Raw genomic sequence first — 10,342 nt, 5'->3', positions numbered from 1 at the left:
CCTATAAAGCTCAGATAGATCTCCCTTCGCGAGACGAGCGACCTGATTTCGCGTCCGTTTAATATCTTTAATTCGCACAGAGGAAGAGGAGGAAGAGGAGGGACGCGCCGGATGGAAGCGCGATCGCGGGCGGCGAGGACTAGTTAGCGCGCACACCTGAGCTCGCCTTTTAAAGGCGTCAGACGAGAGTGCGTGGTGGAAAAGCACACGCCGTGATAAACACACCTTTCGCTCGCGGTCGCGGGACGGCCGCCGACCATTCCAGCGACTTCGGCCGCGAGACGGACGAGAGAGCAGCGGGGCTCGATCGCGCCGTGCCGCTCCGGAGTCCGGGGCCGTCGATCGCGTCTCGAGCTCGAGCTCTCTCGAGTTTCGCGGATCCGCGCGAACGCGCCGTCGCCGTCGGAATCGTCGCGGAGTCGCGAGTGCTCTTCGGGCGAGTGCAGGGACGACCAGGGACGACCGATCTCAAGGAGGAAAGAAGGAAAGAAAGAGAAAGAGAGATAGAGAGAGGGAGAGCGAGAAAGAGAGGAAGAGAGAAACACGGGATGGACCAAAGGAGGCGGCGAATATTCGCGTGAGCGATCGATATGTCGCGACGATCCAGGCACGCCACGTTCGGCCAGCGCGTCACCACGAGGAGAGGAATCGCCCGCGGATAAGGATCGGCACACGCGAGGGACCGTAATCCCTCCCGAGCAAGGTACGCCAGCCCACGACTGGTCCCCGATCCTCTCGAGGGTCCCCAGCATTTCTGGGCTTTTCGAGCGGCCCTCTCCCGAGCGATCTCGATCCCGATCCATGAAGAGATCCGCACGCGCCGATCGATGCGAGCGCGTGTGCGTCCCTCGCGACGCGATCTCGGTCTCGGTCCCGCGTGTACGCTTCGCTTGAACATCTCCTCATTGACCGTTTTCTCTCTCTCTTTCTCTCTCTCTCTCTCTTGCTCGCTCTTTTTTCTTCGTTTTTCGGGGATTTATATCGTGGGAGGACGTGCTGCGCGCACAGGTCGCATCGGATCTACGGCGCCTGCGCGCGTCGCAGTCCGCTGCTTTCGTCTCCTGCGTGCACGGGTCCGTTTAAAAATCGCGACTAACGCGAGAAAAACGTGATGCGGGAGTTTAATAACCGGTTAGCTGACGAGAGTGAACGTATTTTAGACGACGAATGGCATTAATTAATCGTCGATACAGTTTGTCACATATTTATTTTGTAGAAAGTAAATGAATTCGAGCGAGCTGTTGGCGAATTCTCAGGTCGATCGCTTGAGATAAATTCTCGTGAAATTAGAGAGAAAAAAGAGATCGATCGAGTTATATACATATTTTTTTTAATATTAATTTCAGCTTATGTATCGCCAAGAAATGGACTTGGTTTACAATTTTCTCTAAAACTCACTCGCACCATCCATATTTCATCCACATTCCATATTTTATTTCGTCTTACTACGACAACACTTTTCTAACACAAAAAGGGAGATCGAGTTATTTAAGATTAGTTTAGATCTGGCAATACGGGCGTTTAATTCCGGAGAAATGATAATTTCTCGTGATCGATTTTAATTAGATATGTATCTCTCACAGGGCTGAATTAAATCACCTCGAAGCGATTTCGGAACGACGTGAAATCCGATCGTCGTTACATCGCTTATCATGAAATATATTTTGCTCTTGAGGATGCAATCGCAGGAAATGTTTTTTTTTACAATAAAGGTCAAAGAAATATCACGACGCGCTGAACGTACGTGTTTAATAAAGACATAACTGTGACAGATATGACTCTTCTCTCTATAATTTATATCGTGAAACGAATCAAAACGAAAGACCGTCTTGAAAGAATCGCGGGGGAACGAATCGGAGAGGGGGGCAAAGAGTACGCGCGCATTACTGATCGAAGACGTTGCACATGTCCTTGTCAAGTGACATCATCGTACTAAATAAGGATTTGCCCAATGCGATGAACGGCGCGCCGTGGGCACTGCCTACGGATCGCGAGACAATCCCATAATGATGCATCGTTTTGCAATCGTTATGCGCAGGCAGCACTTACAGGAACGCTATACCTAACAATAAATTTGCATTCGACCGTGGAGGACTACACAATTGGATAGAACGTGCCTCAAACGGGCCGCTGCTGAATGAAACTAAAAACGAAAATATCCGCGAATGTCCGTTCCTTTCAGCGAAAGCATATTCGTTGTGGGTGATAGCATAAATAATGCATCCGATGCATGAGTCTCTTTTAAAATATGCGATATATTTTAAATAGGAATGAAAACGGATGCGCTTTTACGTTGTGTCCGTGCAGTCTAAACGTAATCCTCTCCTGCCCTTTATCGCATCTGTAGTTCATAATTTTCGACAATCTGTGGATAAATTAATATTTATTTCTGTTTCAGATGAGCTAAACGGACATTTCTGATTAGTCACGTGCTTGTCTTTGACATTCCCTGTGCGCGAGTCGATTGATACAGACTCCAAAATGCATGCTTCGAGATATGCTGGATATCACATTAACGCAAATCGTGATTATATTACGGACGGCGAGGAGAGCCACAGAGCTCCTTCGGATCGCACCGTGTCTGAATATATCGTTGCTAACGAACATACTACCATGGTAATGCATCTTATATCCCTAGCAAAGATATTCTTTTAACTTAAAGTCTTCTATTCTATTATATTGGTGTACACATTCTTATTGTATATTTAGTCGTTATTTTTATTTTCTATAAAATTCTTCTTTTTCAGGTGAAACCTCCAAGAAAGAACCACGCAGATAGGTATGACAGAGAAGAAGATAGGAGATCCAGAAGTGCGCATAATACTCGTGACTCGGTATTGTCCGGATCTTCGAAGCATAGTTTGCATCCGCTTCGCAAAAGTGCCTCGCACGGCAGCATTTGTGACAATGGTTCAGATATATATGTCACCAGCGCTGCGTACAGAGCTACTTCCGACATAAGGTTGCAAAATTTATAAACATATAATATTCAATTATCCCGTAAATATACTCGTAGTACAAAATGTATACTTTATGTTACAGTCGAGTATCACGTCCCAGCCTCGCACCAAGCTCCAGATTGGATCACAGAGCGCCTAGTCATTATAGCTACGGTTCCGGCAGGTCAGGCACCTCGACAGTGAAAACTCGTACGTCACGGAAAGGCGGTATAATTGTGGAAACCATGTCGACGCCTAATCCGTTCTGTCCAAACACTAAGGGCGTCTGTTGCCTTATGTTACTTCTCAATCTTGGCTTGATTCTAGTTACTCTAGGCTTCGTTATCGTCATACAATTCTTCCAGCCATTAGTCGTTTGGTAAGAGTACTACGTAATAAATTTTTACATCGCGTGAATTTTACATTTTTTAAATAAGTTCAATTACTTCAGTTGTAAAGGACAAATTATAATTGCATATTTTTAATGATTATTCGTAACGTAAAGGAAAAGCATGATATATAGATGTATAGTTGAGAGTATGTAAAATGTATATATTGTACAAAAAATTAGAGATATTAGAGGTACTATTAATTAGAGATACCATATCCTATAAAATTGTATTTGTAATGTAAATATCTTTTGTAGGATTTTGGGAATAATATTTCTTGTGTTTGGCTTTTTGACACTGATTGGTAGCCTCGTGTATTGCGTACATGTGTTCAGAAATGCCAAACACCCACACGATATCAATCCAGAAGATTTATACTGGACTCATTACTGGCAAGGTCGTGTTGGTTCTACAGCACCTGAAGTTTATTATAAAACGGAAGACAAATATCAGGATGATGGCTACAGCGATCGATACAGCAAATACTCGGGAAAGTATTATGACAGGCAGAGTCAGAGATATTGATTGGAATATGAGAAATGGTATTGACCATTAATTTAAAATACCCATCATTCTGCCAACTCTTATATAAAGGGTTTTAAAAACCAATGACGAATAAAAAACTAATCTCAGTGCAATGAAATATAGTACTTATGTGTATTTGTGCATAGATACTGTACTAATATTCTTTTTCGAAAAAATATAATTTGTAAATGTACTTTTTTATAATACCAATATAAATAATCTGTAAAAAGAATAATCTCTTTCCCCCAAAAATAACATATAGAATTTTCCGCGTTAACTTGATAATTCGCAATTTAGTGTATCGGTACATTAACATTTTTAATAATAGGCAATTCTAAGTATGTATTTATATTTTATATATAAAGCATAAATATATGTAACAATAATTCCATTTTTTTATAAAAATTTGTACAATGTATTATAACAAGAGAAGATATTCATAAAATAATACTACTTATCCATAAATGTAAGCAATTATCCTGTTACATAATCAAAAAGTTTTGGATTTACAAACGTGCCTTGTTTATCAATCAGGTAGTAAAAGGATCTATTTTGTATTTTAATTGGTAAGACTCCTCCTCTGCTGGTTCTATCTGCGGTGCATCTGACCTTAAAAAGAATATCTCAAATGAGGAATGTTTCAAAAATATAAAAGAAAAACATTTTGTTTATCTTTATATTGACGCTCTAAAAGCGTTATATATTATTATTAATAATAATAAACAATTTCTTATCAAGTGTAAAATTAGCTCGTAAATTATTCACCTTCGACTGAAACAATGGTGTCTCTTATTAGAAGTTTCTTTTATACCACGAGTCAACGCTATGGAAGTGATAGCACTAAATTATTGAAAAATTGGATTAACATCAAGACCAAATCTTACACTATTAAACAGCAATTAATTTTTTTACTTCGATGCCGAAGACATGACATGTTACCACCATACATAAGGAATTTATGAGCTAATTTTACACTTGATAAGGGCCCAAACCAACGGCTGAAACGTGATTTTGTACTGAATTGTGGCCAGTTAAGTCGAAAAAATTGAAATATATTCATTATTATTAATATTATATATGAAATGTTTATTAGTCTCATTCATAACTATATACAAATAATTCTTACCATATCCACTGGTACGCTTATGGTGGATTTATTCTTTCGCATGTGAAACGTAGTAATTGAAAGTGTTTCACCACCTTTATTTAAGATAATGTACTTGATGCTACGAGCGCATGTAGCATAAATGATTAAAAACATGATAGGACCTACAAAATAAATACATACAGTTTCAAAAAAGGGCACAATTTATCTGCTCCATTTTTTTATAAATATGAAGAATTGTTTAGAAAATAAAAATATAAATCTCTCTTACGCATACGTATAAAATACTAATTTTTATTATATTATATATGAGTATAAAAAGTGATTCTCACCTGCAAGAATTGCACAAATAAATGTGCTAAGTCGAAACATATGGTTGTAACAAAATTCCTTAAACTTTATGTCAGTATAGAATATATCCCAGAATGATGGCTTATAAGTATAAAAAGCCAATACTGACCAACCAAATAATTGTCCAATTGAAAAAATTCGCATATATCGGTAATATGCACTCTTTTCAAGTTTATATAAAACTACGTTGTTCCGTACATTCGTATTTATATCCAATTGTGACATTTGTCGACGCTGTATTAATACATTTTGTAGCAACCCATTAGGTCTTAAAAAACTTGTTGGTCGTGTTGCTCCATTAGATAATCTGCAATTTTATTTATATTATTTTGTAAGATATTATATTATCAATTTATAATTGTAAAATATACAGGATATTCTAGAGTTATTGTCACTTTTAACATTCATGAATTCAATTTGGAGTTACCAATTTCTTAATGATAGAATAACTGAGTGTCACAAATAATTGTAGCTTAAAATATTGACAATAATATTCCATTTTTTGTGTTCAATTTCTTTCACCTGTAATTAAAATACATAACAATAGAGATCGAGAATATCCCATATATATGCGCAAATATTAACTCTTTCGACTTTAATCAACTAAAATATATTACTTATATGAGATATATTATATCAAAAGTTTCAATATAATTATGTGTTTTACCTTACATGTCTCATTAGAAACATTCTAATAGCCATTGTTGCTGAAGATATATTCTCGTCACTCATAAAATATTTTTGCGCTATCCCATGGATGGATCGCATTTGAGTTAATACAGTTTTAGGAGTAATAAAATGCTTGAAAATTAAACTCAACATTTTGGAATAGTGTTCGTCTTGCGTCACTACAAGAAATAATTTTTAGTAACTTCTTGTAATTAAATGTTAATAGGCTTTTAACATCATTTCCTATAAATAAAAATTTTTCTTATTCTTCTTCATTTACAGACATTTACATTATATTTATGTCAATCTTACTTAATTTTGTCTTTCTTTTTTTATTAAATTTATTCGTTACCTAAGATATACACGTATATACCTATTGAGTTAATTTTACCTGAAAAATACACGAGATTTAAATTATATTTTTACGAAGTTTTTCCTGCGAACACGTGCAATTCCTGTAATTCGTGAATTTTATTTATAAATATTCAATTCAACGATAAAATCCTAACATTTCTTACGCTAGGTTAGGAAGCACATAAGAAAAGGTAAACACGAGGCCAGTTTGGAGCTACACTACATCGTACTCTTTCTGCACTTAAAATGGGCGCGTTCAGCAGACACAACTGCTGCACAACTGTTGAGTTCGTCTTATTAACACTCTGCGTTGATTTGTTGGTTCTAAAAGTAAGAGCCAATCACGTTCGACTGCTACTGAGCGGCTTGGTCTGCTGAACGCGACCAATAAGATAAATATACGTTCGAAAGAAAAAGAGAAAGGATAGGTCTGTTCTTTTTATCTGAACAGTTCATATTTTCTCTTTTTCTCTCCAACGTGAAAAGAAAAAGAGGAAAGATAAACCGTTCAGCTAAAAAAAAACAGGCCTGATAAAAAATACAAAGAAAATGAGACGAAAGAGATGGAGAACCAGCTCGTCTTTTATTCTATTTGTTGTACTTTTCGAGAACAATAGAAAATCATCAATCAATTATAAAATTCGCTAAACAGAGACAGTAATTGTTCCCTAATCAACCCGTCGTCCAAGCAATCTAAGCATGCAGTTTACATTCCAGAGTACAATATGTTTACGCGAATGAGTGATATTTTTGTCCATTGTTTAATGACAATCTTGAGACTTGTTAAGCTCGTATCAGACTACGGATTGGGATTGAGATTGGATTGAAATTTAATCAATCAGAACAGAGAAAACTAATCTCAAGTTTAGTAAACTTTGCTCTGATTGGTCAAATTTCAATCCAATCTCAATCCCAATCCGTAGTCTGATACGGGCTTTCGGTCATTTCATTGGTTGGATGAGGTCTTACCTGACTAACCTGACAAATATGACAGTGCTCTTCTACAACAGGATTGGTTGCCAGCAGTCGTCGCTATCGGATTGGCTCTTCTCTCATCTCGTCCCGGCATTGGTCGCGTTCAGCCGACCAAGCAGCTCAGTAGCAGTCGAACGTGATTGCCTCTTACTTTTAGAACCAACCAATCAACGCAGAGTGTTAATAAGACGAACTCAACAGTTGTGCAACAGTTGTGTCTGCTGAACGCGCCCATTATCATTTCACTAGATCCGCCATCGTCAGGCGGATTCAGCTCAGGCGCCCCGCGCGCCATCGTATTCGCTAGCGCCGCCGAGTAGGCGCGCCGGAACAAACGTCACCGTCACGTCGCTGCTCTCAAATCGAGCTACGCGAACCGGGTCCGGACTCCGGGCCGTCGGATCCGGCCGCGGCGGCCCCTCGCCGCCTCGCCGCCTCGCCGCCTCGCCGCGCGCAGCTCTCTCTTCCGGCGATCAGACGAAGGGGTCCCCGCTACTGACTCGTCGAGCTCACGGTCAACTATTTACTCGCCCGGAATATATTTTCGCCATGGCTGTCGGTGACCTGAAGACCGATAAAGGCGTCGAGGATCTCAACGGCTATCTCGCCGACCGCAGTTATATCGAGGGGTGAGCCTACTTCTAGCGCGTTCTCGGCGCGACTCCAACGTCCCTCCGGTACACGTGCTCTGCTTGTCGGCATCTTGCCTCCCTATTTCTCATTTTCGCCTCGTGTACACATCACGGCGCACTCCCGCCGTCTCGTTCTCCCACGAGGAGCGACCGTCCGGTGTCCCGTCACGAGCACCTGCGCAGCATCTTCCCCGTTTGCGGCTCTCGGTCCCCGGCCGAGATAAAACTCGTAAAACACGACGTTTCCAGTGTCACGTATGGACATGTGTCACACGGACAGCACATACGCATACGCACACGCACACATCGTGCATTTATTTTTACGTCTCTTTCATCTTCTTCCTACCTATCCTTTTTGGTAAACCTTCCGTAGAATTAACTCTTTGCAAGTTCCTTGACGAATTTGTTCTACATACGGTTCCGTATGTGATTTGTTATCTATACGTACGTACCTATTTGAATATACGCATAAGAATAAGAATCTCAATGACTTCTGGCATGCGTAGTTCAAAATACCCTTTATGTTTGTCACTCTAATATCATTCTTTCTTTTATATTCTGTAAATAACATATACCGCAAAATAAACAATATTACACATGGAAAAGATAATTTTTCTTTAGATATTAATGGAGATTTTTTTATATAAAAGAAATTGCGTTTATTTTTTGAAAATTTTATGTATTGTTTGTACAATATTATTAATTTGTTCATAGTAAGAATGGTAATGAAATTGAAAAATTGGTATCAAATTAACTGTATCAATAACTCATTAATAACACTAAAGTGGTATTAAAGTTTCCGATCGAAACACTACTAGGAATTGTAATGTCCTTTTTAGTAATACGCAATGTGTAATAAGGATTGACTTTGATACAAGATAACGTATCATATAGAAGAATTTACACTCGATAGGTGGCAACCAACTCAGGCCGATGTTGCAGTACTCGAAGCATTGGGGAAGGCACCGTCATCTTCAAATCCTCATGTACTCCGTTGGTACAACCACATAAAATCCTACGACTTTAAGTCACTTCCCGGAGAAAAGAAAGCACCTGCCATCTTTAGCACCGCCGGTGCCCCGCCGGCTTCGTCTACGGGAAAGGCAAACGACGACGACGACGACCTAGATCTATTTGGTTCGGACGAAGACGAGGATGCGGAAGCTGCGAAAATCAGGGAGGAAAGGTTAAAGGCGTACGCGGAGAAAAAATCAAAAAAACCCGCGGTCATTGCCAAGTCGAGTATCGTGCTGGACGTGAAGAGCTGGGGAGATGAAACCGATATGAAGTTGATGGAAAACGCAGTGAGATCGATTGAGATGGACGGTCTTGTTTGGGGTGCATGTAAGTACCTTCGTATACTTTCGTAAGTTGTCGCTCTTTCGACAGATATACGTAGATCGACGTAAGCAAATTATACAACTGAATTATATATATATTTTTCAGCAAAACTTGTCCCAGTGGGCTACGGCATAAACAAGTTACAAATAATGTGCGTGATAGAAGACGAGAAAGTATCGGTGGATTTTCTGATTGAACAGATTCAAGAATTCGAGGAATTCGTTCAATCCGTAGACATTGCTTCGTTCAACAAGATCTAAGAAACAGAAACAGCTCATTACTTTTAATATTGGATTAATAAATATTAATTGTTTGTATATACGCAATTTGTTACTCTCTTAATATACCCGAAGGATTCCTTGTGCAGTCTTCAAGAGTAATACAATTCTATTAAAGCTTCATTGCATGTGTTCATTTTAATACCTTACGTGTATACATTATTAGGTAAATTTTAATATTGTCGAATATATATATGCAGCACGCACGCACAAATAATCATTCGCATTTATACGTTTTTATGCACGTTCTATTCCATCTCATTAGTTTTTTTTACAGAATATCCATAAATATATTATCTATGTCAAAATAAATAGAATGAAATATGTAACTCTGAAAAGATTATATATTAACGTAAAAGTTTCAATATTGCAATTATTACTATAAGAGAATATAACGATTTTATAATAAAAAATATTGTATATAACATATGAAATACGTCAATACTATCATATAACGGTTACCTGCAGCTTCAATTTAAAAATATTAATTTTTTGCCATGCGATTTTTATAATTATATATAGGTTTAAAAAATTATAATTCAAACTAGTATCGGCTTCAGCAGGAAAGAAACTGCAATAAGAAAACAAATTACAGATATTGTCAGCTGCGGACAAGAGTTGTACAGACATTATATCATGTTATTCATGTTATATCGCTTATACGATGACGCAACGGGAATTTCATATATCTTGTAGACGTAATAAATAATAAGCAAACACGTTGATCAATCAACCGTTATCGGGCATATATATAGAAAAATGGAATTCCCTCTCTTTCGTATTG

General features: G+C 38.7%; 3 protein-coding genes across 7 annotated transcripts; 2 read left to right on the top strand and 1 right to left on the bottom strand.

The window, feature by feature from the left end:
• The first annotated feature begins 201 nt into the window (after positions 1-201).
• LOC139775145 (uncharacterized) lies at positions 202-4,927 on the top strand. Its single transcript, XM_071710929.1, has 5 exons — positions 202-703; positions 2,399-2,616; positions 2,748-2,962; positions 3,043-3,318; positions 3,586-4,927. The coding sequence occupies exons 2-5, from the start codon at positions 2,482-2,484 to the stop codon at positions 3,851-3,853; spliced, it is 894 nt and encodes a 297-aa protein (XP_071567030.1). The 5' UTR covers positions 202-703; positions 2,399-2,481; the 3' UTR covers positions 3,854-4,927.
• On the bottom strand, positions 4,186-6,558 carry LOC139775146 (transmembrane protein 223). Of its 5 annotated transcripts, none has more exons than XM_071710934.1 (5): positions 6,370-6,558; positions 5,977-6,221; positions 5,291-5,616; positions 4,980-5,122; positions 4,186-4,457 (listed from the first exon to the last, which is right to left on the bottom strand). In XM_071710934.1, the coding sequence occupies exons 2-5, from the start codon at positions 6,129-6,131 to the stop codon at positions 4,443-4,445; spliced, it is 639 nt and encodes a 212-aa protein (XP_071567035.1). In that variant the 5' UTR covers positions 6,132-6,221; positions 6,370-6,558; the 3' UTR covers positions 4,186-4,442. The 5 variants fall into 5 exon arrangements, with proteins under 5 accessions (XP_071567035.1, XP_071567033.1, XP_071567034.1 ...); XM_071710932.1 differs by having other exon boundaries at positions 4,186-4,462; positions 6,352-6,556; XM_071710933.1 differs by having other exon boundaries at positions 4,186-4,462; positions 5,977-6,157; positions 6,352-6,556.
• A 1,152-nt stretch (positions 6,559-7,710) lies between these two features.
• On the top strand, positions 7,711-9,601 carry Eef1beta (elongation factor 1-beta). The gene is made up of 3 exons (XM_071710936.1): positions 7,711-7,936; positions 8,853-9,283; positions 9,386-9,601. The coding sequence occupies exons 1-3, from the start codon at positions 7,857-7,859 to the stop codon at positions 9,538-9,540; spliced, it is 666 nt and encodes a 221-aa protein (XP_071567037.1). The 5' UTR covers positions 7,711-7,856; the 3' UTR covers positions 9,541-9,601.
• Positions 9,602-10,342: the final 741 nt, after the last annotated feature.

The sequence above is a fragment of the Temnothorax nylanderi genome, unplaced genomic scaffold (assembly GCF_030848795.1).
Source record: "Temnothorax nylanderi isolate EJ_2023f unplaced genomic scaffold, tnyl_v1.0 TNYL_tig0093_pilon, whole genome shotgun sequence".
NCBI classification, from domain to species: Eukaryota; Metazoa; Arthropoda; class Insecta; order Hymenoptera; family Formicidae; genus Temnothorax; species Temnothorax nylanderi.
Note: the sequence above shows the minus strand (reverse complement) of the source record. Positions and strands in the feature narration are given on the sequence as shown.